Source organism: Nesoenas mayeri (genome assembly GCF_963082525.1).
Source record: "Nesoenas mayeri genome assembly, chromosome: 26".
Lineage (NCBI taxonomy): Eukaryota > Metazoa > Chordata > Aves > Columbiformes > Columbidae > Nesoenas > Nesoenas mayeri.
Genome location: NC_137552.1, coordinates 5,498,680 through 5,526,560, shown reverse-complemented (window position 1 = coordinate 5,526,560; position 27,881 = coordinate 5,498,680). Strand labels below are relative to the sequence as shown.

At 48.5% G+C, this 27,881-nt stretch overlaps 2 protein-coding genes across 2 annotated transcripts; one reads left to right on the top strand and one right to left on the bottom strand.

Moving 5' to 3' along the window:
* Positions 1 to 1,910: 1,910 nt before the first annotated feature.
* ETV4 (ETS variant transcription factor 4) lies at positions 1,911 to 8,775 on the top strand (the record flags this gene model as incomplete). Its single annotated transcript, XM_080359886.1, is given in 12 exon segments — positions 1,911 to 1,958; positions 1,960 to 2,058; positions 2,061 to 2,127; positions 3,805 to 3,858; positions 5,017 to 5,140; positions 5,783 to 5,941; positions 6,288 to 6,505; positions 6,962 to 7,036; positions 7,119 to 7,187; positions 7,517 to 7,686; positions 7,839 to 7,940; positions 8,554 to 8,775. Coding segments are annotated over 12 exon segments (1,407 nt in total).
* Positions 8,776 to 12,811: 4,036 nt separating this feature from the next.
* DHX8 (DEAH-box helicase 8) lies at positions 12,812 to 27,879 on the bottom strand. Its single transcript, XM_080359953.1, has 23 exons — positions 27,359 to 27,879; positions 26,619 to 26,704; positions 26,368 to 26,440; positions 25,865 to 25,950; positions 25,202 to 25,311; positions 24,194 to 24,505; positions 23,805 to 23,949; positions 23,076 to 23,279; positions 22,478 to 22,565; positions 22,047 to 22,144; positions 21,447 to 21,594; positions 20,876 to 21,057; positions 20,280 to 20,474; positions 19,909 to 20,094; positions 19,245 to 19,455; positions 18,747 to 18,928; positions 18,279 to 18,419; positions 17,866 to 18,021; positions 16,912 to 17,049; positions 16,370 to 16,498; positions 15,383 to 15,579; positions 15,063 to 15,242; positions 12,812 to 14,545 (listed from the first exon to the last, which is right to left on the bottom strand). Exons 1-23 carry the CDS (start codon positions 27,555 to 27,557, stop codon positions 14,326 to 14,328), a joined length of 3,666 nt encoding a protein of 1,221 aa, XP_080216079.1. The 5' UTR covers positions 27,558 to 27,879; the 3' UTR covers positions 12,812 to 14,325.
* Positions 27,880 to 27,881: the final 2 nt, after the last annotated feature.

Sequence of the window (27,881 nt, the reverse complement as noted above, 5' to 3'; positions counted from 1 at the left end):
GTCAAAGTGCCATTTTGCTGTGATATTCATAGAAAAAGGTGCAAAGCAGGAGTATCTGTTGACACTAAAACTTTGTAAGGTATTTATACATTTCCTAACAATCTAACCGAGATTCTGGCTCTACAGTAAAACTGGATTGAAATTAACAGTCTGGATAGGTCTGTACAAAATACAGGAAGCAGAAACAAATCCAGTAAAGCTGGAAATTCAGATTAACTCTCACACTTCAGTGATCTTGCTAAACCAAAGGAAGTTTATGCTCTGATGTGGACGGACCGGGGTGTCTGCGCTGACTGGGGCTGTTCCCTGCTGGAGAAAGGTCAACATGTAGATTGACTAAATGCTTAAAACCTGTTACTCTGCAGAACAGACGCCCCTTTTATAGTGACTATATCAGCGCGTCACGTTGGTGCTGTTAGTGATAGAGAGAACGTGGAAAATGGAGATTCCATGTAGCCTTAGGGACAACTTTCCCCTTCTTTTCTGCTTCTTTTCCATGACTTTTCATGACTGATTATCTGGTTATTGCCAGGGCCCAACTGTTACTGCTATTTTTGGTAGGATGAATGGGATTAATAAATATTAATTAAGATCATGGAACCTTAAATCTGATCAAATAACAGGATGCACACACCTGCCACAGAAAACGGCTCTGGACATGCACAAAAGCGCCACAAACGCACTTTTCCTTTTGGGGTGCAGATCGCAGGACTAGGTTTTTGTTTTATTTTCTTGCCCCTTAACATTTGTAAAACCGATTTAGCCAGCCAGGGCTCTCACTGTTTCCGCTCCAGATGCATGAGGGAGATTTTTTTCCCTAAATGTTGTTGAAACTTAAACTTTCCCCGCAAGAACCGAACGTGGAGAACGTTTGAAAACGCGCCTGTGCGGCCTCTCGTGAATGAACTTCGGGAGGGTTTTTTTATGAATGGGAGCTCCGTCCTCGAATGAATCCCAGAGCACTGCGACCTGATTGGCCTGGAAAGCTAAAGCCACGCCCACTTTTCCATTGGGCGAATGCCAAGGAGCGCTGGGATTGGCGGGCGTGTCCCAACCCCGGAGCTTCATTCAGAAAAAAACTGTCAATGAAACAAAGGGCTGTGAAGGCGGCGATGAGCCAATGGGCGGCCGCCCCCGGGCCCACGGCGGCCTGAGCGCCCGCGCGGGGCGGGGCCGCTCGGGGCTCCGCGTGGGCCGCGAACCGGCACCGGCTGCGGGACGGGAGCGCGGGGAGCGCGGGGAGCGGCGGGACGGGGCCGCTGTCCCGGGGTTACGGGGGAAAACCGTTCCCAGTGGGAGCCGGCGGGCTCGGTCCCACCTCGGATCGCAAGTTTCGCGATCACCGCGAGTATCGGGGAGCCCAGGGGGGACCGCGGCAGGTGGCGGCCACCCCGGTGGCTTCCGCTGGTGGCCGCCGCGGTAGCGCACGGGCGGGAGGATGAAGGGGTACCTGGACCAGCAGGTGCCGTTCACGTTCCCGCAGGTGAGCGGCGGCTCCGGGCTGGGGGGGCTCTGGGCTTGGGTCGCGGTGGGGGGTCCGGTCAGGGACCCCGCGGTCACCGGCTCCTTCCGCAGCAGCCTCCGGGCCAGGCGGTTCCAGGTGGCGGAGCTTTGCTGGGCGTTAGGAAGAGACCCGGAGAGCCAGGCTGGCCGCCGGTGCAGGACTCGGAAGGTACCGGGGGTCGGGGGATGCGGGGAGGGATGGGGATGGTGGGGGGACAGATGAGGACGGTGCGGGATGGGGGCGGTGTGGGCAGGGATGGGGATGATTGAGGGAGGGACAGGGTTGATAGAGGGATGGGGATGGTGCGGGGTGGGATGAGGACAGTGCAGGTCTCAGAAGGTACCGGCATGCTGTAGGTTGGGGGTGCAGGAAGAGATGGGGATGACTGAGGGAGGGAGGGATGGGGATGGGGATGGGGATGGGGATGGGGAAGCTTTCTGGGCAGGGACCGGGTTCCTCCCCCTGCGCCTCCACCCGCAGCTCCCCATTCACCCACCGGCTCACGCCGCCGTTCCTGCCCAGCGCTCTGCTCAGGCCGGATTTATAAGTGTTTGTCGCTCTCCCTTTTCCCGCAGAGCTCTTCCAGGACTTGAGCCAGCTCCAGGAGACTTGGCTGACAGAAGGTAGGCTCCTTCCCCTCGCTCGCCTTTTGCTTCGCCTCATCTTTCCGTGTTTGGCTCTTGCTGTTTGGGCTGCTCCTTCGCTTTGTTTGCTCAGCTCCAAACACGAAGGATTTATTTGTTTTCAGACTTGCCAACCTCTGCCTTGGGTGAAGGAGGAGCGTGAATCACACTATTGTGCTGGGTATTTGCTTGGGAATGGAACTTGGCGTTCGGCCCAACTTGCCTGGTTACGATTTTCATTTCAGGCTGCTTGTAACTCATTGGATTTGATGCCAATTTTTCACTTATTTCTGTTGGTTGTCAGAACGCCGGTATTTTCTTAAACAAGCAATCAACTGTTCTATAATTTGAGGGACAAAGTGCTTCTCTCAGTGTTTTATTTTTAAGATAACTCTTCGAAGGCACCTTCCTGGGATTCACACGCGGCTCAGTTCGGTGTCTCAATCGTTTCACCTTTTGGCTTCAAGGGAGAGAAACCTTCAAATCCCAGGGAATCCCGTTAATTCCAAGTGAAACTGGTTTTAAACAGGACGGTGAATTTGCTCTGATTCCACTGTTAGAAATGATCAGCTTTCCAGAAAATGTAAAACATAATCCTCAAGTATAGCCTCTTGATAAATATAAAAGTACTTACAGTGATATAGGTACTTAACAAGAATAATATACAAATAGGCATTTTGAGCAGGGTTTTTCCCCTAATTTTGCCACAGATGAAGGTCGGGAGCAGAGTGTTGGTCGAATTAACTCACACATTCCCTGGGGAGAAGGGCAGATCACACACGCCCTCATAGAACCGTATGGAAAGGGATCATCTGCTATTATACATGATTAATAAGTGATAAAGCAAACCCCCTTCCATGGTTTTAGAATACAGGCAGATGAGTTTTTTTCTTTGAAATAGCTCATCGCATTTACTCCGAGTTCAAGGGAAATCTTTAGGAAATTCAACGCGTGTTTAATGTTGTAGTCATGATTTCAGAGGGGTGCGTGGGGAGCTGCTTTCGGCCATAGGGACTCCCATTTCCAGACTTTTAAACAAGAAAAATTGCCATCTGGAGCAAACTATGGTTTGTTTCTCTATATTCATCAGTATGTGAAAGGATTTCCTGAACGGTGAAAACAGCTTTTTCATTCATGCCTTAGAGCTGCACTAACGGTGCCGCTCACAGGGCAGATGCCCAGAAATCAGCTTGGATCCCTGGGGAAACTCAAACCCACGTGCCGGGCGCTATTGACCATTTCCCTCTCCTGCCACCACATCATTATTAATCATTATTAATTGAATTCAATTATTAATCTGCTACTTCCAGAGCGGCTGCGCAGGTTGGACCCGGAGCCGCAGATGTCTCCTGTTCCGCCCATCGCTTGGGCACAACCTTTCCAAATTTTGCAGGGGGTAGTTGTATTCCCTATGATAAATGCTTAAAAATCCCTGTGTTGTATGTTTCTAATGAACCCTGAGCTAATAAACTTGCCGTTGTCCTTATTTCCAAGGTAAGGGAGCACGAGGCTGCCAGGCTCTTAAGGGGGAAATCTGGATCCATTAATCCCGGAGGGAAATTCTCGTCAGTCGCTAAAGTGCATCCAGCAGAAAGCACAGACGTACTCCTGCCTGGCTGTTAATTACCCTGCACAAAGTGCCCAGTCTAATTCTCTCTCTCTTCGCTCCCTCGGCAGCTCAGGTTCCAGACAGCGATGAGCAGTTTGTGCCCGACTTTCATTCAGAAACCCGTAAGTATCGCACGTCTCGGGGGAGAAGGGCAGGAGGCACTTAGACCCCACAGACACATACATGCAACACAGATACTGAGGCTAAAGCACTAATGTTATTTCTATGTCATGACGGTGACCAAAAAAACCTCAAATAAAGCCCCAAAGCAGGCAAAGAATCCACATGTGGACAACGCAACAGCACCTTTTTTGTGGTGGAAACGGCCCCCGTCCCAGCAGCAAAGGCAGAAGATGCTTCACGTGCCCAGGAGAACATTCCTGAGGAACCAGTGACGTTTGGCTGCCTGCTGGATTTAATTAAGCATAAGAAACAACAATCCCCACTTCCCAGTGCTGTGAACTGCAGCTCACGTTCGTTATTCATGGGATTCTAACCAGCCCAGAAATATGGCTCCTCATCCGCCTCAGCCCAGTGCTACATCAATGAAAAGGAACCTTCTTTTTCCCCCTTTTTCCTGGTGTTTGGGTGTTTGGTGACGAGATTCCCCAGCCCATGTTCGGAGATGTTGTAGCACCAAAGAGGTTCAACCAAGAGAAATCTGCGTTTGGAAACCACGTGGGAGCTGCTGTGCCAGGAATCAGTGTCCTCTTGAAGGGCCTTTTCCTGGGTGCCGAAGTATAAACCTGATACCTTTAATGAAATTAAATACTCTGGAGGGAGGTTGAAAGGACCGCAAGCTGCTTTTTGCACTTGGAGGTGTATTTAGCGAAGGCAAAGGTTATTAGAGTGTAATGCAGTGCCTCTCACAAGATGTGCCTCCTGGGTATCAAACGAGAGCGTTTTGCACGATGCAAATCAAAACTTCCCTTTTATGCATTGAAAAGCAGAATTATGTGCATGCGAAGGTCTGTCCCAGCCCTGAACAGCTTAGGAAATGTCCACTCTTAATCCTTTTCAACGTGCTCTGGATTAACACAGAGCATGTTAACGCTACCTTCAATTTGCTCTTTTAAGGCTGGTGTATCATCCAAGCCTAACTAAATCAAGGGCAGAGCTCAGCAAAGTCCAGCGAGCAGTTGTGCATATTGACGTTTTGTTTTCCTCTGCTGAACAAGGACAAGGTGGTGGCACCTCAACCCGACGTTCTACCGGCCGATAATAAAATCTCTGTGCAAACAAGAAAAACACCAACTTAATCTTTCGTTTCTCTCCCGCAGTAGCTTTTCACAGTCCCGCAAAGATCAAAAAGGAGCCGCAGAGTCCCAGCTCGGACCCCACGCTGTCCTGCGGCCACAAGCAGCCGCTCCAGTACCACAATGGCGAGCGGTGCCTCTACAGCAGGTGACAGCTCGTGGGGAAGGGAACCCAACAACCAGCAGGGGCTATGGGGCATTGGAACAGGCTGCCCAGGGCAGTGCTGGAGTCACCATCCTGGAGGGCTGGACAGACGGACATGAGGTTCTCAGGACGTGGGGCAGTGCCGGGGTGGGGGAACAGTTGGGCTCGATCATAGAACATGGAACCACTGTGGTTGGGAGAGACCCTCAGGATCATTGAGTCCAACGACGAGCTAACTCCAGCACTAAACCACGTCCCTGCGTGCTTTGAGGCTTTAACCGGGGCAGTAAGTTGTTTACACCTTTAACCCGGCCCCAACACTTCCCTAAGAAGCGGGTCAGACCTCCTGTTCCCTGTAGAAAGGAGTCTCCTGCCATCACAACCCACCTTTTTTAGTATATTTATATATATATATAGTATAACTATAGTGTAATTTCTTCAGCACAGACACCTCCAGCTTGGAGGTTTATCACTATGGTGCATGGGGGCAAACAATAATTAGAAAGGAAGGGGTTTATGGTGGGAGTTTCCTGGCCCAGGTGGCTGCGCAGGAGACGGCGTGTGGCTGGTGACACGTCTCCCCAGTGCCGTCACGAGCCCTTCTCGGAGAACCGTAACGTCCCGATACCTGTTTGACTGTCCCAGTGCCTATGATCAAGCCAGACAAGTGGGAATCAAGTCCCCCAGCCCCGGAACTCCGATACAGTCACCGCTCCAACAGTTCCCGAGACAGGACAGGAGCTTCCTGACCCCGGCGGGGCCGCCCCACCCCACATCCAGCTGTGGGCACCTCCCCAAAACCAGGTGAGTATTGCCAGGGAAGACAAGGAGGTGGGTGCTTTTTGGTGGTTTGGGAGGGGTTACAGTGGCCAGATTCAAGCGCTCAGTTTCCAGCAATCCCAGGATCTTCCCATCCAAAGTACCTGGACCCAGCACTGCTGCCTGGGCTTTGAAGAAATTGTCCCCAACCTTAAGCCTGTCAGACTGGGTGGATGATGGGCTGTGCGGCTGACGTTGGAAACACCTTTAGTTGGGGTCCCTTCCTTGCCCCAGCTCTGCGTGCAGCTTCCACAGCCCTAGGAACAGCCTGAGCTTCTGTCCCCTGGGATCAGGGGCCGAGAACGCAGCCGTCCCGCGTCCTCTCTTCCAGCTCCGCGTTCCCGCCGCCCCTGGAGATGTGCCGCTCCTTCCCCTCCGCCCAGGGCCTGGCCCAGGAGGGCTCCAGCACGTACCAGCGCACCCAGTACCCCCCGCAGGGCTTCAAGCAGGAGTTCCATGACCCGCAGTATGAGCAAGCAAGCGGCAGCTGTCGGTACCCAGTGGCTGTGGCGGTGAAGCAGGAGCAGACGGACTATGTGTATGACTCAGGTAGGCAGGAGTAGCTCTGATGGCATCAACCGGGCATCGGTGGGGGGTGAGCAACCACCACTGGTGGGCTTTGGGCTTTGGAACAGTTCTACTTCATCTTCAGGAGCATTTAGGGTGAGGGGCAACGGGCACAGACTGAAACACAGGAGGCTCCATCTGCACACGAGGAGAAACTTGTGTCCTTTGCGGTGCCAGAGCCTGGCCCAGGCTGCCCAGAGCGGCTGTGGAGTCTCCTTCTCTGGGACATTCAAACCCCTGGGATTCTGTGTGATCCGCTCTGTGACCCTGCGTGAGCAGGGCTGGGGATGTACTGGGGTCCCTGCAACTCAAGCACCCTGTGATTTCTGTGTGGTCTGGGAAACCGACTGCGTAGCAGGGAGTGCAAAGTGTTACGTCTGTTTCCTGCATCCAAAAGAAGGCTGGGACGTTTTCTGTACCATGTTAAATGTTCCGTAGATGTTCCTGGGTGCCCTTCCATGTATGTAAATGCTGAGAGTTATCCAAGCCATCCAAACACAGAAGATGCATTAGGTAAGAGACTCGGTGGCTCTTTTTCCCTGCATTGCCCTCTGGCACCACGCTTTGTCCATCCCTGCCCGTGTTTCTCTTCCAGGCTGCAGCTATGACAAGCCCATGAGACCCTTTGCTGACGATGTCTGTGTCGTTCCAGAAAAATTTGAAGGTCAGAGGAAGAATGGCTTGTGGTTTGGGTGTAAGATGGGGCATCCAGCACCTTCGTTAGCCACGTGGGCCCTGCCTGCACAGTCTGTTACGCTGTGCTCTTGCAAGCGTGTTGGCTGTGCTTCATACCTGGCTTTTTAGCAGCCCATTTCTTGAGTTTTTTAGGAGCAAACAGGCCTTCTTGCATCAGCAGCTGAACCGTGAGGTTCATCAGAGCTCCTCTTGGGAGAGCTGCTGGTGAACTGGCTGGTTTTTTTGTGAAATGTGGGGGTTTTTGCAACTTTTTTGCACTGTTACCTTTAGAAACGCCTCATCTGTTGTTCTCCACAGGAGACATGAAGCAGGAAGGCGGGGGGTACCGGGACGGCCCTCCGTACCAGAGACGGGGCTCTCTCCAGCTCTGGCAGTTTCTTGTGGCTTTACTGGATGATCCCACCAATTCCCACTTCATCGCCTGGACTGGCAGAGGGATGGAGTTCAAGCTTATTGAGCCAGAGGAGGTGAAACCCATTAGCATCCTCAGGCTTTCAGAGCTTTAAGAGGTTTTATGTTTCGTGGTAGCGTTCCTCAGAAGAGAATCGGCTGGATGATGCTCTTTTGCCCCTGGGTTGGGTTCACAGACATTCATGCTCTTTAACGCTTTATTCTGCAGGTGGCCAGGCTGTGGGGGATCCAGAAGAACCGTCCGGCCATGAACTACGACAAGCTGAGCCGATCCCTTCGCTACTATTATGAGAAGGGCATCATGCAGAAGGTCAGTTTGCAAAGCACATGGAGTTTTTATGCCTTTTGTGATGCTTCTGTTGTTTGAGCCAGGATGTGTTTGACATACAGAATGTCCCTGAGCCAGCCAGGCACCCTGAGCTTGCCTTCCCCATCACTTCTCTTTGCAGCAGCTCCATGAAGAAAGGATATAGGAGCTGAATCTAGGCAACGTATGGGAAATAAAACAAAGGGGAATTATGCTTGCTCGCTTTTCCTGTACGTTTGCAGTCAGGAGAGCTCCCAGGAGCTGTTCCAGGGGACACCAGAGAAGCAGCACAAGGAGCAGTTTCCAACCCTGACGTGTCTCAGGGCACCGGGCTAGAGCAGGCAGGTGGTTGCTCAAGCCTTCTCCACTGCCCGGTGCTGCCTTCGTGCCTACAGCGTTCATCTCTTCATCATCTCAGAAAGGGCTGTGGGGCATTGGAACAGGCTGCCCAGGGCAGTGCTGGAGTCACCAGCCCTGGAGAGTTGGACAGACGGACATGAGGTTCTCAGGACGTGGGACAGTGCCAGGGGTGGGGGACGGTTGGACTCGATGAGCTTGAGGGGCTTTTCCAACCAAAACGATGATTCCACGATTCCATCTCCTCTCCTCCGCGCAGGTGGCCGGCGAGCGCTACGTGTACAAGTTTGTGTGTGAACCCGAAGCCTTGTTCTCTCTGGCCTTCCCCGACAACCAGCGCCCGTCGCTGAAGGCAGAATTCGACCGGCAGGTCAGCGAGGAGGACACGGTGCCTCTTTTCCACCTGGATGACAACGCCGCTTACCTGCCAGACCTTGGCAGCCTCCCCCCACAGCTTTACAGCAAAGGCTACACGTACTAGAAGAGCCTGTGCCACCCTCGGTTGTGTATAAGGAGACGTCTGGTTAGTATTCAAGCAGTACAAGCATTTTCCAGGCCGGCCTAGGGTGGCACTAAACTTCCTTTGGTCAGGAACAGCGTTCAGGTGCGCACGTGGATAATCACCTCCCAGGCTCTTGTGACGAGACACCCATAATGGCAGGATGGGAGTTGTTGTCAGTGATGTGGACTGATCCTGAGCAGAACTGCTGTTTCAGCAGCATATGGGGCAATTGGCGCTTCCAGCGGGAACAACTGAGCCGGTCACAGTCCCTCTCTTTGGTGATGGAGGAGATGCCGTCCTATTGGGCTTTTTTTTCAGCTATGAGGATGCCACCACGCCCTCGCTGCCTCCATTCCTCCAGCACATGCACTGAACCCCTGCAGAGCCCGGCCTGAGCTTGGGGGCTCTGACCCCGCTCTGCAAGGCCAGGCTTTGCTGCTTGCCAGGACGGCCGTGCTCACAGGTCACACACCTTCCTTCCCACCTGCTCTGTGCGAACAGGCAAGACTTGTATGTTCTGTGCATGTGCCTGTCTCATCACCTCCTTGCTGGGATGTCGGGGCAGCTGGAGGCACTGGCCGGATTGGAGTTGTCCTGGAGTACACGGGACTACGTCCAATTGAGGGGATGTGCCTGCTGGGACACAGGGCAAGGCCAATGTCACCTTCAGGTAGAGCGGCTGCAGAGGCAGTGAGGCCTGAGCCACCCGTTCGTTGTCGTGTTGTAGCTTTTCCAAACCGAACAACTTCAACAACCATCCTCAGGGGCTCTGGAGACCTGTCGGGCTCTTGAGTTGTGCCCGTCCTGGGCTGGGCCAGAAAACCACCCGAGGCAAGAAAAACACCTGGAGAATGTCTCTTAAAATGCTTTACCAGGTAACCCAAAGCAGATATAGTATTTCATATCTGAATTTAGACTTAAGCTCCACAGGCATTTGCATGTTTGAGGAAATCCCGGCGTGCTGGACGGGCCGCTCTCCCTGCAGCACACACAACTTAACTGGGTCTCGACTGGTTTTCCACAATAACGAACATTCATAATGGGCACCACATCCTTACCGAGAGGTGCCTTGTTTTTTAATTAGCAGCGTACCCGTACAGAAAAAGCCATTTTTCTACTGCTTCAGCCTGCCGCTCCAGCTGCTGAATCCAGAGCGCTGCCTGAACAGGAAAACTCTGTATAGTGATTGCAAACCTGATGTCCCCCGGTGCCTCTTCCCTGCATGGCTAATGCCAACCCCCCCGGGCCCGGCTCTGAGGGCTGGAAACGCAGCTCCTGCTGCCCAAGAAGCCAGAGGCCCAGAACTGGGGTGTCCTGGCAGCCCCTGGTCCCCCCGCCTTGTCCCACTCCCTCCACACCCTCCGGTGTCCCAGAAGGGAGGGTGAAGGGGAACCCTTCCGTTGGTATAAGCTGCCTTTACTATTTATGAGTGTAAAAATACTATAATTAATAAATTGGTCTATGCCTTTCACCAGTGCACCTTCATTCAGCCCCTGCTTTGCCCATCTCCGGGCAGCTGATCCAGAGAGTTCAGGGCTGCGTGTTTTACTTCTGAATCTCGGCGCAGCTCAAGGAGCGAACACTTCACTCCCTTGCCATCCTCACAACCAGGATGGGAAGATCGCGATGAAATCTGTAACCTCTGGCTGCAGAGGTTTCTTTGGGCTTCCTTCCTGGCCAACCTTCCTTCCAGACAGGGAATTCAGGGAGCGAGTTCACGTTTGGATTGAATTCCAGCTCGGTGTCTCGCTGGGGTCCGTGAAGTCAGCGCGACGGATCGATGGCGGCAGCGCGGTGCTGGGAATGGGCAGGATCAGGTTCTCATCAGCGAGGGCAGTGACCTCCAAAGGGCAGAGATTTATAATCAATAAACACCCCCCGTGTTTCCAGGTCAGCAAGACAGGGGCAGCTGATCAGGAATTTCAGTCAGCACCCCCTCACCGTACAAATTGGCAGCTGAACTTTGCATTAGGCAGGTAAGACAGACATCATTCTCCCTCATGGAAAACCCTCTCGAGACAGAGCTCTGCTCCTGCCACACCGACAGCTGGATGCAAATACACCTAATATTTTCACACTTTTTACTATTGTTTACTCCTTATATTCCATATTTATTCTAGCAGCTTATTCCTCAGGATGTGACGATGCTTTGGGACCAGCCACAAATAAATCCTCAGCAGTCATTTCTTCCTAACGTAGTGTTTTCTAGAGTTATTGTTTTTCCACGCGGTCGCTATTGTTGCAGCGGCGTTGCCGTTACTCCCGCTGCATCAACAGTACAAAGCCCAGCAGGAAGCACCATAAAATTATTACCCAGAACACGACGCAAAGCTGCTTTCTGGTCAGAGTAAATAATTAACACCAAACGTTACAGCACGTCCCAGATGCGCCCTTAGAGCGCACCATCCAGGGCCACGGAATTACCTCTTGTGCTAACGGGTTGCCAAGCAGAGCTGAACTACCCGATGCCATTTGCTGAGGCCAACCCAAGAAATATTTCTATCACCAGATTCCGTGCCCTGAAATACAGATAAATAGTGATAATGAAGAACAAGGACAGCAGTAAATCTCACTTTATGGGTTGAGCACTGGGCAGGAAGGCAAGAGAGCGATGAGAAAGCGCATTCATCTTTGCAGGCCGTACATAACGCAGACGGCTGATGTCATCTAGTGAGATGAAGCCTCCGCAATGTGCCTGTGAGAATTCCTAAGGCGCTGCCCCACATCTCTGATAAGATTTTCTATTTCCTAACAGCGGATTTCCATCCCTGGGCTTTCCAGACACCGGCACTGGGACTGACATAAAGGTAGAAGCTTAAATTCACATTGCAAAAGAGCCAGGACGTGCCGCTATGACCCAGCTCACTTCCACCTCTTCACCTTTTTCCTAGTAGAAGTGAATTAATATTGACGTCCAAGAGGTGAATTTCCTACACCCAACAAAAAGCACAACTCTGAGCTGTGTTTGGACTGTCAGCTCCAAGAACAAGCTCCTTTTTGATCCCAATAAACACGTCCGGATCAGCACAGCCTACAACCCGCCCCCTGCGTACAGCCAGACCGGCCAGAGGATTTATGGAGGTTGCAGAACATCCACATCCAAACCACATGTGCTAAAATCAGACGCTCACTCGCTGTATTCCCAGCTGGCCCGGAAGAACAATGCGTTCATAAAGGAGCAATTCCACCAAGTGCTAACGGGTCAGCGCCGCAGCCTCTGCCATTGGCACAGGAATCTCGTGAAAACGGAATGACTGAAAGCACAAAACCCCATTGTGCAGGCAGCACGGTGCTGCCACAGCGGCTCTGGTAACGAGCCCATTAATGAGCTTAAGGTGGTTACTCTACCAGATGGAGCACGTGTGCGGGTGGCTGTAGAAATCATATCTATCTTTCTAGCATTAATGGCAGAAGGCTGGTCGCGATGTGCGTGTGTACGTACACACCAACATGTGAGTTCTTCTCTTGTTGTGAATCTTTTGCTTGTCAATTATTTGATTTCGGAACAATTTCTTCCCAGAAAGGGCTGTCACAATTTCTAGCACTTACAATAACGCAGCTCATGTAGACTGAGGCAGGTTGGCAAGCGCTTCCACAAGAGCTCAAGAACCTTCCCCAGCAAGGGCTAAAATACCAGTTCAGTTATGGATTAAGTTTGTGGTTTTATCGTAGCATCAGGCAGCTTATTTTGAGGTTTTTAGACAATATAAACCAGCTACAAATGACATAAACAGCAAAGGATGTTACGATGCTCCACTCAGAAACATCAGAGCAGTAACAGGTTGATAGAACTTGCTTTAAAACAACACATGGAAGTGGTTCAAGTTTGAAAGGCAGCATTTGTTTCCCAGGCGAGCTCTGGATGGGGGGTATTCCCAAAGGCCAACATGGAAAACTTGCTGTAAATGAATTAAAGGATATTACAGCAAGGAAAGAAATAACAGACACAAACCAGATGAGAATTGTTCACTTACAAAGGCAAAAAAGAAAACCCTCTCTGCTGGTGCCTTTTTCCCTCCCATTAGTCAGAAAGTTGCGGCACTGAAGAAGCAAATTCAAAATGAGTTGTGGACAGAAACAGCTCGGGGTGCGCGGGACACCGGGAACGCTTTCCAAAGGCAAATGAAAGATGTAAAGAGAAAGTCAAGCACAGATTTTCATGGAAAACAGGAACAAATGAGGCTGCAGAATTTGTGGGAGGAAAATATGCTTGGAAGAGCATTCGATAGAAAAACCTTCTCTGCCCAATGCCAGGAAGAAAAAAGCCTCCGAACAAACAAACTTTCTAATTCTATTTAACTTTATGAGGAGGTGACACCACAGGGGAACTCCGGGTATTTACACAACATAATAAAACAGTATATACAACATCCCTGCCCGCTTCTGTACATAGATACAGATTGCCAAGAGAGCCACTTCTCGCTGTGGAAGGTTCAGATTCACTGAGGATAAAACGACGAGCCAGCGGCATTCTGCTAATTTCAACAATCGCTTTAGAAAATGTCCCAGCTTTGGAAAAAACACTTGAAAAATGGGGATCTGTGGCTATCGAGTCAAATCAGTTTCATCTGTTTGCAACAGAAAGAATAATTTCCAGATAACTTCAGCGTGACACAACGACGCTGAACAGCCCATCTCTCTTTAAACAAGGATCTGCTGCACAATGGTTTACAGACATCTTAGCTGTGAGAGCGTTTTCTAATAAAACCCAACAGTTGTGATGTCACCAAACAGTGCAAGTGAAAATAAAACACATGACGCATTGTATGGAAAGTCTGAACATCTGTAAGCACTTATGTTCACAGACAGAGCCGTGCTCCAGGGTGGATGTGGTTAATTACCCTTTGATATACGAGCCTTCAGCACGCAGGAGAGGGTGATGAAGGATCAGACTCGCAGTCTGACCTGTGCAGTTGTCCAAGTACAACTGACATTTGAGCCGGGTTTCCAGGGATCTCTCCTGCTGGATCCCAAAGCCACAGATAGGAAATACCTCGCCACAGCTGGCTTGTATAAAGGACAAGCTACGCTGAAAACGCATAAAATAGGAAAAATGGAAAACAAGCAGCTCTCAAAGAAACAAACCACTGTCCAAGAGCGTAAGTAGAAATAAACCTCTTTTAGCGCTGTAAAGAAACCAACTATTCCAGCCTCTATTTGTCTGGTCATTCAGAACCCAGTTAGGTTAGTGAACAACTATTTCTTAATCATTATCTTGTTGTTGTTGTTCAGCTCGGTGCCTGGATTTCTGAGCCTTAAGTTTAGTCTCTTACAAGGGGAATGACAAAAGAAGCACTTCCAGAACCATTTCTGAAGCGATGCACCAGCCTGAGGAGCCCGAGGATGTCTGTCACGCAGCTGATGTGCGCACACATCACCCCCTTGTGCTCGCGCTCTGAAAACACTCATTTTCTGTTCCTTTTGTAGAGAAGATTCAACTGAATGTCCTTTCTTTTGGGGCACTTGCAACAGTGCAAAAACCACAGTCCCGCCAATACAAACGCAGGAAGGGTCCCCGGGGAAGGAGGCTCAGCGCCGTCGGAAGGCGCGCGATATCCGCCAAGCGTTGGGCTCCTCGTAGCGGTTGTACAGGGGCTCCAGCCGCTGCTGCTTCTTCTGTTTGCTCAGCTTGGTCGGATCCGAAACCTTGAAGAAAGCCGGTGCAAACTCCACCAGCCAGCGGGGATCAATCGTCGTCACTTCCCGCATGTATTCCTTGGTGGTCAGCACCAGCTCGTGATACACCACCCTGGGAAAGGGACAGCACTTGGGACATTCATTTTTCCAAACAAGAAGAGGCAAGACAAGAGCTGGAGTATCTAACCTTGCCTCTCTAGCTCTGCTTCACCCTCCTTCAGCATAAGGTTCCTTATAAGCTTCAAAAGCACCATGCAGAAGAGGTCTCTTATTTTTCCTTTCCTAATCCACAACTACTTTTCAGCACAGAATTACTTAATTTGATTTAAAACAATTCTCTCTCTACCCCCATTCAACACTCAGTGTTTTAAACTCACTTCCACAACACAAAAGCAGAACTGCAGGCTCCAGGCCTGGCCTTGGCCCAAAATGTTAAGTCTCATCTCTGTACAGGCACTAATTTGAGCAGCAGAAGGAGCCAAAAGCAGACTTAAAACCTTTCTCACCCTCCACAATGCTGAGAAATCAGCAGCTTAGACTTCGATCCGTGCTCCACAGGGGGAACACCACAACATCTCCGGTTATGAAGTCTGAACTGAAACAGAAAATAACGAGATCGCCTTCCTTACCATTCTGGCTGCCTGTTGAACAGAGCGCTGGATGGGTGGATATAGACTACTTGTTGATCGATGAGTGTCCGATAACCTTCCTGGGGATCCTTCTTGGCCGCATTTCGGAAGAAGCCACTGCAGATGGCCTTCTGGACTCGAACTGTTGCCTTCCCGCAGGACACCACATCCAGCTTGTGCCTGCCAGGCAAGAGCGAGAGAGAAAAAAGGGTTCTCCAGATGTGGGTGCAGCTACCACCAGCAGATTAGCACATTTTCTTTAGCTACCAGTGTAAAAACAGTAAGAAAACGAAGTCGCTACTTGTCCTCGTCATGCTCACCTGTCCATAATGCCCAGCATCTGCTTGCGGATGTCCTGCGCTCTGCGTAAGGATCGGGCCTGGATAAAATTTTCATAGCACCAGGGATTTGAAAACTTATTGTTCTTCCAGGAATTGTAGACGGCCAGCAGAGTGAGGTGGTCGCCTTCCGTCTGATGGAACTTGGCTTTCTTTTGATCCGCCAGCGCTTGTTTATCCTAACGGGTGAAATACACATCAATACACATCATAGAGACAATCCTTGTGCAACACGGAGCAGGACACGGGCTCCTTGTCACTCCTACCAGGACTTTTTAAGTCCACCAAGAAACAGATGATGTAAGACCAAGAAGACAACACAGAATTTTGAGTGGCAAGTGACTAAGGACAAAGTGATGAGAATCTGGAGGTCACTGGGACTGTTCTCACCAAGCCTGTATGACAGAAAAGCCTGGAACAGCTCTTGCCAGAGAGCTCACGTGGACTCCTACAGACCCTCCCATGGGTGACAAGGACCTGACCAGAAACGATGAAGAACCCTTTGGTTTTTTTCTGATACTTTTAATTCCATTTCAGTCCCTATTTTGTAAAGGACACCGCAAAGTAAATGGTTTTAATGGAAGTAGCTTTGACCCTACTGACCTTCCCACCCCTCCGATCTGCAGATAAAACATGGATCAAACACTCTGGCTACATAAATGAAAATAGAAGTGAACAGAGTAAACTGCAGGAGGCCAACATGACAAAGAAGTGACAGATTCAAGAGAAGCCTGCTGTTTAGTGGGAAAAACAAAAGAGAATGTGAGACTTGGAACTTCCACCTGCAAAGAAACCACCGACATTCAAAGCTACAGGGCTTTTAACCAAAAGGCACATTAGAAATGTGCCATATGAGCACAACCTAACCAGGCTACAGGTTTATTTTGGCAAATACGCTCAGTAAACCTGAGGCAGGCACAGAAAACCAGCCAAAATGTACGACTGCTGCTGCTGGGCTGCGTTTCTCACCTTTGGCCTGTAGAACACGTTCTGGACAGACAGCATGGAGACGATCGTCAGCATTTCCTCGCTGCATCCCAGATGTACGGACATGATCAACATCTTACACAACATGGGCTCCAAGGGGAATTCTGCCATCTGCAAGAAACCCGTCTCAGGATATCCTGCAACATCTTGGGAAAACCTTCATTTCTCAGTGCAAAAGAGAGCAAGGCCCTTTTGCCTGTATTTCCTTTCTAAAGCAGTGCGCTTTACCCAGGATAACTTAACACGAAGCAAATTATCTGTCTCTATTCACTAACACTACAACATCTCAATACTTACAGGAAATTTTTAGACATTATTGCAAGTAACCTCAAGAATAAGGAGAAATAACAGCTGCTCCTTCAAAATCAGAAGATACGTAAGTATGGGAAGTGGAAACTACCAATAAAACACACGAGAACAATGGGAAAAGGAAACCAGCAGTGCTTGGCAACTACTCTCCTGTCACCCCCTAAATATTTGCGACCCCGGCAGTGCTAAGAAGCGCTGTTTTCTCTTTTGCCTACCCTGCGCCCAAGCCGCGTGAGCAGCCCCTCGTCATCCAGAGCTCCCAGGGTGTAGAGCTGCTCCATGGCAGTTATCAGAGTTTCCATCGGGGGGGCGTCCATAAAGTCAAAGGAGAGCAGATCATTGATGCCCATTGCCTGAACAGAGGAGCAGAGAACACCCAAGTTAAAACACGCAGAAGGAAGACACCAAACTCCAGCCAGACATATAAGAACCACCAAACAATGAGGCACCACGGAACTTTGAGCAATCGCGTCCTTGTGTCCTTACCCTGACTGTAACCACGGTCACAAATCCATGGCCACACTTCTACATTTGAGATAACCCGCACTACCTGCCCGTTTTCCAGTCTGTTCCACACATCTCTCAGGCAAGATGATTCGACTGAGGAGACACATCAGCTAAATCCTGGTTTTGAGGACTTCCTGGCTTGTAAACCAGAGTGGCTCAACAGCTCCAATGGACGTTAAATATTTCTCCACCCTTCCCCTTTTTCCCAAAAAGGCAGCAACAGCCCCAGCTGACACATACTGGGTTAGATCCAGTTCGCAGACACCCAGAGGGATGGAATACAGGAGATCCATGTGTTTGGAGATCAAAACCCACCCTAAACCAGCGTGTCTTATCTGTTAACAACATATATGTGCCTTACACAGGAAATGTGTACTGCCCATAAGATTCCTGCTTCTCAAACTTCCTGCAGCGGACTGTTCCGCACAGCTGAGACTTGTCATTTAGGTGGATATTCAACATTATAACCCTCAATAGAAAAAGGGAGGAGCAAGCTCAGTGCCTGAAAACTGCATTTGATGGAGCCTCCCTTCCAAAATACCTCTGTTCACTAGAAGGACCTGAAACTACAGAAGTATTTAATGAGGCTCATAAAGGCAGAGACTCATTTATTGAAATGCTTGTGATCATGTTGGCTCGCTACAGGTTGGTGAAATACCCACCTTCAGGGAAAGCACCGTACTGGCCAAATTAGTCCTCTGGATTTCGGGCACGTTGGTGGTTAGCATTTCGTCTCGATAAGCGCGTTCCGTATATAATCTGTAGCATTTGCCGGGTCCGGTTCTCCCGGCCCTTCCTGCTCGCTGCTTTGCTTGAGCCTAAAGGTAGCGAGGCATCTCAATGAACAGGTGCAAACAAGTAAAATTAAATTAGTAATAGTTCACAATTCTACTTGTGTTAATAGAGACTCCCAATACAACCCAGGAAAGTGTTATTCCTTGGGCACAGCCTCAGGGAATTATCAAAAATGGGATTTTATCGTTGCTTCACTTTGCTTGGATGCCACATCATCAAGATACACATTACCAGCAAGAAAAAAACAAACCAAACCAAACATGAAACACAGAATTCCCACCTGTGAAATGGGTGTAACAACCAGCTGGTCAATCCCGGTCTTGGAGTTATAAACTTTCTGCTTCACAAAGCCAGGATCGACTACATAATATATTCCATCGATAGTCAAAGACGTTTCAGCGATGTTAGTGGCGATGACGACCTGCAAACACCACACGGATTCAGTACCAGTTCTGTCTCTGGTTCCAAGCCAACCGTGCTGCTTAATTAAACAATCCACTCTGCACAATACAAGCAGTTTGTTATAAATGTAACTGCTATCATGTAATATCAAAGTAGAAATTATTCACAGAAGAACAAAAACATGCTCTAAGCTATATAAGCCACCTTTTCTTTAAACTACATTTTTTCTGAAGTTAGAACTAACAGAATTAGAAGTGATAAATACAATACATATGATTAGCAGCGTAATACACCCCACGACTGAAATGGATCGACAGAAAACGAAGCCATACTGAGCTGAAATTACCTTTCTGCTTCCTGGTGGGGCTGGGTCAAAGATCCTGGTTTGCATTTCACTGGGTAAAGCCGAATAGACCGGTAGGATAATTAACTCGGGCACATCAGGTCCTAGAGATTTCATCCTCTCGTAAAGGATTTCACAGGCAGTGTCGATCTCTTCCTGACCAGTCAGAAACACCAAAATGTCACCTACACAGGAAGGAAATTAAAACAGCCACTGAATCATTTCTGTTCAGCACAACTCCTGCAGCGCGACATTTCCCTCCCTCGCTGTCTCCATTTAAAGCAGATGATCTCAAACTTGCTCGCCCCTACTCTTAGCCTGGAGTAACACACTTCACTCTTTCACCCTACTTTTTCATTTTATTTACTGTATTTGCAAACAACATAGTGCTGAGAGCATTTTGCTCATATTACTAATATGTGACCCATGACTTTACAGAAAGACCTTGCTCATAATTAGAGTATTTGAGTCACTAATCACCCTGGACCACTCTCCACTCACCCGGCGGCTCCGTTAAGTGGATCTGCATTACTGTGATCAGACTGGCATCCAAATAATCTGTCTCCGGCTCTTTTGTGTATAGAATTTCTACCGGGTACGTTCTGCCGGGAATGGTGAAGATTGGCGCTTCGTAGAAGTACTGAGAGAACTTCACAGCATCCAGCGTTGCCGACGTCACTATCAACTTCATATCTTGCCGTTTCTGCACTGTCTGTATAGGAAAGAAAGTCCTCAAGTCATTTATTGCCTTTGGGACTATTAAAATATGGCATTTGACTTCAGTCAGAGAAATAAGGGCAGTAACATCAGGCGTTTTGATGTCTGCATAGAGGGGCAGCTCATTCCAGTATTAACAATTTCAAACAATCGACCACCAAGGTCACATCTCAAACCTTTCCTGGCAGCAGCTGTCACAAGCAGCTGAGCTCTGCTCACTCATCCTGGACTGTAAATTGACATTGTTTCTGCTGAATTTTGCTTTATCTTCACACGGAGCCTCATCTTATGCAAATTTGGACAACAAACCCTTCGGAGCATTTGCTTTGCTTGAGAAGAGACTCTCAGAGCACAGGAATGAACTCGACTCGTGCGCCTTTCCCTGCGCACTCCCACGCAGACGTAGCACAGAGGACGCTGAAGCAATAAAAATCAAATGCTACATTACCTTCTTCAGGAGGCCAAAAAGCACGTCGGTGTGTATGGTCCTCTCATGGGCTTCATCCAGCATGATGATGGCGTACTGAGTCAAATCAGGGTCTATCAAGCACTCCCGCAGCAACATACCGTCTGTCATGTACTTAATCACGGTTTCAGGGCTCGTACAGTCTTCAAATCGAATGGTGTAGCCAACCTAGAAAAAAAGAGTTGCTATAGAATTAAGTTATAAGCACCATTAATTCCCAGTTTGATTATTCTGCAAGCTCATTTTACAGCTTACAAGGGAATAGACACACGGACACAAGCAAACTAGCTCCAGTACTAATTCTTCCTACTTTTCCTCAGGCTTAATTTGCCATGTTCTTCATGAAAATTCACCTCTTGTCCCAAGCAGCAGCCAAATTCCTCTGACACCCTCTTCGCAACAGACATCGCAGCCACTCTGCGCGGCTGAGTGCACCCGATCTTTCCCCTCGACGTGTACCCTGCCTCAGCCAGGTACTGCGTAATCTGCGTTGTTTTCCCAGATCCTGTCTCTCCAATAACAATCAGAATCTGGTTGTCATGCACAGCCTAGAAAAGGTCAGAACAGATACACTTGTCAAAATTATAAAAGAAAATACAAACAAAAAATCAACACTATATCCAGGACCAGACTGAGCACCTACTGCTCTTGCTCCAGCTGCCCCAGACCAAAATTCACACGAATGTTCTTACAGATGAAGTCAGCAAACTGTTTATCTGATTCACCCCTTGCCAGTATGATCCTAGTTTCAATTTTTATTTACATCAATAAATATCTAGAGCTTTATTAAAATATATAGATACATATAATCCTTTAAAATAATCACTGTGAACTACAGTTCCGCACTTTAACTTGTGAACTGGCTATTTACCTGTCAACAAGCTAAACCAAGAATATTTATTTTAAACTACTGTTTGCTCAAACAAGAATGTAATTTCAAGAGTCTCACCTGTATCAACTGCTCCTTCAGCCTGAAGATGGGGAGACTCTCTCTCTGCTCAATGATGGAAAGCTGCGTCTTCTTACCGTAAGAAGCTTTGTTGCCACCAAATGCATGTTTCTTCCACTCTGGGATATCGTTGGGCATCATCCCAATACCTCGCATGTTTGCAGCGATTTGTCTTCCATCCACTAGAGACAAAACAATTCCATCATTACATTCGGGTTCCCACAGCGCAGACCCCGATGATCCTGCTCCTACTGTTCCATCATCCATACCTTCTGCACTTGTGTATTTAAATATTTAAGTTCCTACATGTAAAACCCCACAATTACATTAATTTCCATGTAAAAAACTGCTTCAGCATCCATCGCACCTTTTAGTAATGCACTTTTGCGGGACAGCACGATATACCTGCACATTCCCCTTGACATCCCTATTTCCACTTCAGTGGAAACGTGTTTCTTCTGTGCCTCGATTCTGAAGTGAGGCAGACAAACACAACATCAAGACGTTTCTCCTGCGTTGCTCAACTATTCCACCAAAGGCACAGTGCAAGCTCTGGTGTGTTCGGACATACCGTCAGGGAGAGGATCCACCCAGTGCGTGTTGAGTCCCATGGGGATAGAATCCATCTCGGCTTCCCTCTGGGCTTGTTTGAGTTCTCGTCTCTCTTTAGCTAAAGCACTCTGCATCATCGCGGCCTGGGACAAGGAACCATCGGGATTCTGGAAAGGAAGACAAAAGTGAAGATTTCAAGCACTTCAATTCTCTCTGTTGCCACTGTCCTTTGCACGATCTTCAGAAGAGGCTTCTAAAAGACGTGCACTCTTTATCTGAGTTCCAGGATATTTCCGTCAGCCCAACTAATATCCCTATGCTGTCCAGTCAGAAGGATTGTGGGCACAACCAATGAAAAATAAGTATTTCCCTACCTCCTCCTACTTCCAAAAGGTGAGAAAAAGGAGAGCAGAACAAGCATGTTCTAACACACTTATGTGTAACGGCTGCTGCTGCAGGTTAATGCACATTTCAGGTCTGTTATTCGCCAGTTAAGTAAAACAGTAAAGAAGGGATCTTCATTTCAGTGGTAATGTCCAGGTGGAGAACTCGTTCTTAAATTCCCAAATATTTATTAATTAAATCAAGTCTATTTGTTTTGGTCCTGGAAATCACTTACCTTTACTATTTTGATGGGACTCATATCCATGCTCTGTTTCGTATGACCTCGAAGGAACGGCGGCTCTTCTTCAACTAACTCAATCTCCAGGTCCTCATCTAAAATGCACGAGTAGATTATTTTTATCAAAAATTAAACACCTTTTAGGTACACAAAAGTACTTCCTTCAACAGTCCTTCCTGTGTATTCTTGATTATAGCATAATTAGATAGTTTTACAAGTGAAAACACCACAAATAAAAAGAACATGCAGACAGAGCACATCCAAGTGTCACTATCGATAAGGCTCGAATAGCCCTGGTTTCAAACGTTTAAGATGGCAGCAAACTGTGAGATGATTCACATCCACTTATATCATCATCTTTTTGAATCAAAACACATCCAGAAACACAAGGGATTTACAAGAACAATAAGACTACTTGGAAATACTACCTTCTTCATCATCAACTTTAGGTAGAATCCCAGTCTCCTCATCAAAGTCGGGAAACTCTTCCTTGGAAAGCACATTGGCCGCGATCATCTGGGAAAACAACAAACACGACAGGAATTTGTCAAACACCAATCGCGCCGGCGAGGTCTCAGTTCTAACACTCTTGCCAGACTCGTAAAACAGGAACAGAGGAATGCTGTGATTTCAGAAGAAAGGAATGGGCGGAACATTCTGCCACTCGTTTCCCCAAGTCATCCAGTCTCTGCGCAAATCGGCCTTTTGTTATTTGAAATTCCTTCAATACCAGACAGCGGCTTACGCACGGTAGGACTGCGCCGACAATCAGAAACCACCTGATGGTCGCTGGATAACCGTGATCCCCCAGGTCAGAGTGATCTCTAGAGGTCAAATCGCCCGAACTCTGCTCAAGGCCGGGCCAGCCTCATAGCTAGAACTAAGCTAGAAATCCCACATCACACCAAGGCAGCAATTTAGAGGCGAGGAATAAGTTCCACAAGCAATCCATCAAGGAGCTGTATTCTAGTTCATTAAACTCCCCACTGATTTTCCTGACGCTCTGTCTCCCCGAGTACAACGCACCTGTTTGATTTCCCACTTCTCCGGGTCGGAAATGCGGGTGAGGCGCTTTCGCTCCAGGCTGTCGTCCTCCACCTCCGGGGCGCTCACCAGCGACAGGTGACTGGGCCGGTCGGGGTTTCTCATCGAGGTTTCTTCATTGGTTTCTCCAACCAGGTTTCTCCTCCGATTTGGGTTCAAATCTTCCCCAGTGTCTTGATCAACATCCTACATTAGATTGATTAATCAATCAGCTCTACCTATATTGCATTTCTGCCGATCTATTAACGCCGGCGCTTCATTTAACACAAGAGAAAAAGCAGAGTATATTTCTCAGAGAGACTGAAAATCCTATTTTGCTTTTTTATGTCAGCTAGTATTGTGAGGTAAGTGCACCCCAAGGCCTAGAACATTCTACACTGCCTTGGCAATGGCAGCGATGTCATTTGAAATGAAAAAGACTAAATAAAAGGAAAAGAACATAGGGGCAACTTGACATTTGCCTTGTCACTGAGCTCCCGCATCGTCACAAAATTTTTAGGAATGTTTCATCAAAACCAAGAACCTACAGAAAACGACTAAAAAGCAATAAGCCAATTCAATGTAGAACAGTAATTCATTTTTTTATCACTCACTTGAAGGGTTATGTATTATTTTTCACCCAAAGAGCAAAAAATAGGAAAAAGAGATGCACTCTTCAACAACTTTGGTGCCACAAACTCTCTTACAAGCCCTACAGAACGTCTTCCACACCTTCATGCTCAGGCTGGTTTTGGATCCAGTGAAGGACAGGACTTTGACTTTTACTCTTTGTCCTTTGCTCACAACATCAGCAACGTTGGCGACTCGTCCCTCTCTCCGAAGCTCCGAGATGTGGACCAAGCCCTCCCAACGCTTCCTGGAGGTGAAACAAATGGACGGGCATGAGATCTTGGACATCACTCCTCCAACAGCCCTTCAGACCACTCCGTCTGGATTAAAATACTCTGTTGCCGACGGATTGCTTGTGTTCTTTTATAAAGAACATTCTTTCAGTTTTTTTACTGAAACCCCAGAATAACTTCTTGCAACCTCACGAGATACCTGCAAAAAGAGAACTCGGATGGAGAAGCACCAGATTTATCGTGAACGTCAGAAAGTACCTTAGTCCTTCCAGCTGCACAAAGCATCCAAACTGCATGATACTCGTGACTTTGCCGTTGTAAATGTCTCCGATGGAAGGTTCCTCGGGCGGGGGACGGTCTATGTGCTTGTCTCTCCATCTCTCGTGGCTCTTCTCACTGTATCTCTCTCGATCCTTCCAGTCCCTGCTGGGACTCCGGCTCCTGCTCCTCGAGCGGTATCTGGATTTTCCCCTGTTCCTATCCCGAGTCCTAGAACGAGACCTCGAGCGAGATCTGTGCCGTCGTCTCCTGTCCCTGCTGCGGCTTCGGCTCCTCCTCCTTTTCTTTGCCCTAAAAAAACCAAACATTACATATTTACAGCGGCATTCGAAATCCACGGCAGTGCTGGAGTCGGGCAAGAAAATAAAAACCTAGTCCTGGCATCTGCACACCAAAAAAAAAGTGGGCTTACGGGGCTTTTGTGCATGTCAAGAGCCGTTTTCTGTGCCATGTGTGTGCATCCTGTTATTTTTTCAGATTTAAGGTTTCAAGATCATAATTAATATTTATTGATCCCATTCATCCTACCAAATATAGCAGTAACAGTTGGGTCCTGGCAATAATCAGATAATCATTCCTGGAAAGTCATGGAAAAGAAGTAGAAAACAAAAAAAAGAAGGAAAGGGGAAAGTTGTCCCTAAGGCTACATGGAAACTGTGCGCTTTCCACATTTTCTCTGTTGCTAACGCCACCAATGTGACGCACTGATAGAGTCGCTATAAAAGGGGCGTCTGTTCTGCAGAATAACAGGTTTTAAGTGTTTAGCTAATATATATTTTGACCGTTCTGCCAGCAGGGCACAGCTCCAGCGAACCCGACACAAACACAGTGCTGACCTGTCTGTGGGAGCAGCACAACAACATGGCAACGGTCGGGAAGTTTGTACCCCACGACTGCTCCCAAACGTCACAGACATTCCCAGTAAGAACAGGGGGATCAGGCAACGCCAACTGCCGCCATCCACCCAAAAGCAGCCCAGGAACCCACCGGTGGTCGCTGCTCCTTTGCTGGCCGTGCCGCTCTGCATGGGGCATCAGAGCTTCGAGTTCTTTAAGGGCATCGGCGGCCACTTTCACGTCATCTTCATCCAGCATATTCTGCAAGAACCCAGAACCACGCTGTGAGAAGGCTGAGGAAAAAATCTGGCGCAGAGAATTAATCTACAGGAACGATAACGATTACTTAGAAGGAACATAAGATAGAAAAAGATTAGTCACAATGCATGATATAGGAAAATAGGTAATAAAGCTATTTTGCCCCAATATTGACACAATTCTGCTTTTACATCATTTTAACACCTCCAATTATTACAGAAATACAAAATGCAAATCCCCCACAGCCTATGAATGTCCAAGATTTGTATCTAGTTTGTAATCCGTTAAACACTACATAAGGCTACAATTTCATGTCGCAAAAGCCTCGTCTTCCAGGTATTCTGCAAAATATCAACGTGGCAATTGCGGTAACAGCTCTTCTTGATAACTCTACACAATAATAATTCCTGTCTCTCAGTATTTCATTTCTCGTAGCCCACTTTTATTGATGCATCAGCAGGAGATGCTCACGTTAACATGAAAAATGCTAAGAGAAACAGCAAAAGAAATTATGTTTTCACACAGCCACAAAAGAAACTGGAAACGATGACCTTACCCTGATGTTGGGATTGTCTGGCCTGCAAAGGGCTGGAAACAACTCCTTCAGCTTCTCCTTCTCCGATTTGGGTTTAACAACCGTCTCTGATTTTGAGATTTAAAAAAAAACAAAAGAAAACCCTCAAAACTTAGAAAAGCTGAAATGATTCACTCTTTATTTTTCTGTAACTGAATATGAAGTTCAACTTTCATCTGAACGCACAGGATGAGCCAGGTTTACAGAGCCTCAATTCAAAGATTACAGTGTTACCTCCCTACAAACAACACTCTGATTATTTGTGAATCTGAGAAATGCATAAATACTTTAAATAGTGCTCTCGGTATGTTTTAAACGCCTAAACAGCTTTGCCAATGTACCACAAACAACAGAGAGACTCTCAGTGCAACAATAAGATCCAAAATCTCATCTTACAACAGTAGAACAGACACCAAACGTGGCTTAAAAGTCCAAAAAAAGAGCTGTTTTCACTGAGCTGATTAGAGGGACAAGATCGCACGTACCTTTGCTCGTGGTTGGTTTTGGTGGAGGCCGCATCGTCTGTATGAGACGTAGCAAATTACTAATAAGGGAGTCCTGCAAAATTTAATGAAATACTTTAAGAAATGTCAGCTCCATGGTTTTGCATTATTACAAAGCACATGTGAGGGTTCAGCAGTAGAACAAAAAAAGAACACCTCTCTTTAAAATGAAAAGCTCTATAAAATACACCAGGACAAAAAGAACATGTAAATAAGGTTAAGATCTCACTTACCGTGAACTCAGCCCCATTCTTCAAAAGAACTGCTTTAAATGTGTCAAACGTAGTATTTTTCTCAGCGAGACTTATCACAAACTCAGCTGTGAGGAAAAAGCAGGAAGTAAATGAAAAGAAATCATTAAAAAGCAGTAGAAATACCCCATATTTGGATAAAAGCATTCTCCTGGCAACGCAGTGACCAGATAGGAGGTTTTTCCGTTGACAGACAGACCTGTGTTTCAGTCTGTGCCCGTTGCCCCTCACCCTGGCGCTGGGCACCACTGAACAGAGTCTGGTCCATCCTCTGACACCCACCCTGAGATATTGATCCCATTGATCACATCCCTCTCAGCTTCTCCTCTCCAGCTGAGCAGCCCCAGCTCTCTCAGTGTCTCCTCATCACAAAGATGCTCCAGACCCCTCAGCATCTCTGTGTCCCTCCCTGGACCCTCCCCAGTAACTCCTCGTCCCTCTCAAACCGGGGAGCCCAGCACTGGATCCCGTTCTGCAGATGTGGCCTCACCAGGGCAAGTCCTCTTACAGCAGCCTAGATCGAGGCATTTTCTCGCTCTCACTGCGAGCTTTTTGAAGAAAAATCATGAGCTTTTTCAGAACTCGAAAAGCCCCTTCGCCAAACGCGCCGTGACCGCCACAACCGGCCACAACAGCCCCTGCCGGAGCCGCCGCCAGGCCCGGAACGCGACAGACACCAGCAGAGCCCCCCAAAGGCCGCGGGGCTGGGGCCCGCCACTCACCCAGGTCCTTGTCGTTGATGCCCAGGTGGTTGTCGAGCTCGGTGCAGACCTTGGAGACCAGCGACAAGTACTCGAGCTTGGCGAGCTCCTCCAGGGCCACCAGGTCCGCCATGATCCCGCTCCCTCCTGCGCATGCGCGCACCCGCCGCCACTTCCGCATCCGGGGACGCGCTGGAGGCGGGGCGGTGACACCGACCATAGAGAGGGCGGAGGGTGCTAGAACGGCTCGTGCCTAGGGCCGCTCTATGAGGCGAGCTCGGTGGTTAGTGGGGGACAAGGTGGCGTTTCCACCTTGTACAAAGGGGCGACAGCAGCGGGGAAGGGGGTTTTGGTCTCTGAGGGTGGTGAGAGCCTGGCCCAGGTTGGCCAGAGAGGTGGTGGATGAACCATCCCTGAGACACCCCAGGCCAGGCTGGACGGGGCTCTGAGCACCCTGAGCTGGTGACGATGTCCCTGTCATGGCAGGGGGGGCACTGGATGCACTTTGGAGGTCTCTTCCCACCCAAAGTATTCTGTGATTCCT

What these genes read in the sequence shown, in the direction of transcription:
- DHX8 (XM_080359953.1), bottom strand. Translation starts at nt 27,557, where the DNA reads ATGGTCGGTGTCACCGCCCCGCCTCCAGCGCGTCCCCGGATGCGGAAG. An exon ending in CAGACAATCCCAACATCAGG is followed by an intron (nt 25,312 to 25,864) that starts GTAAGGTCATCG and finishes GGGTTCTTGCAG; the next exon opens with AATATGCTGGATGAAGATGA. An exon ending in TCACGCGGCTTGGGCGCAGG is followed by an intron (nt 16,499 to 16,911) that starts GTAGGCAAAAGA and finishes GGTTTCTTGCAG; the next exon opens with ATGGCAGAATTCCCCTTGGA.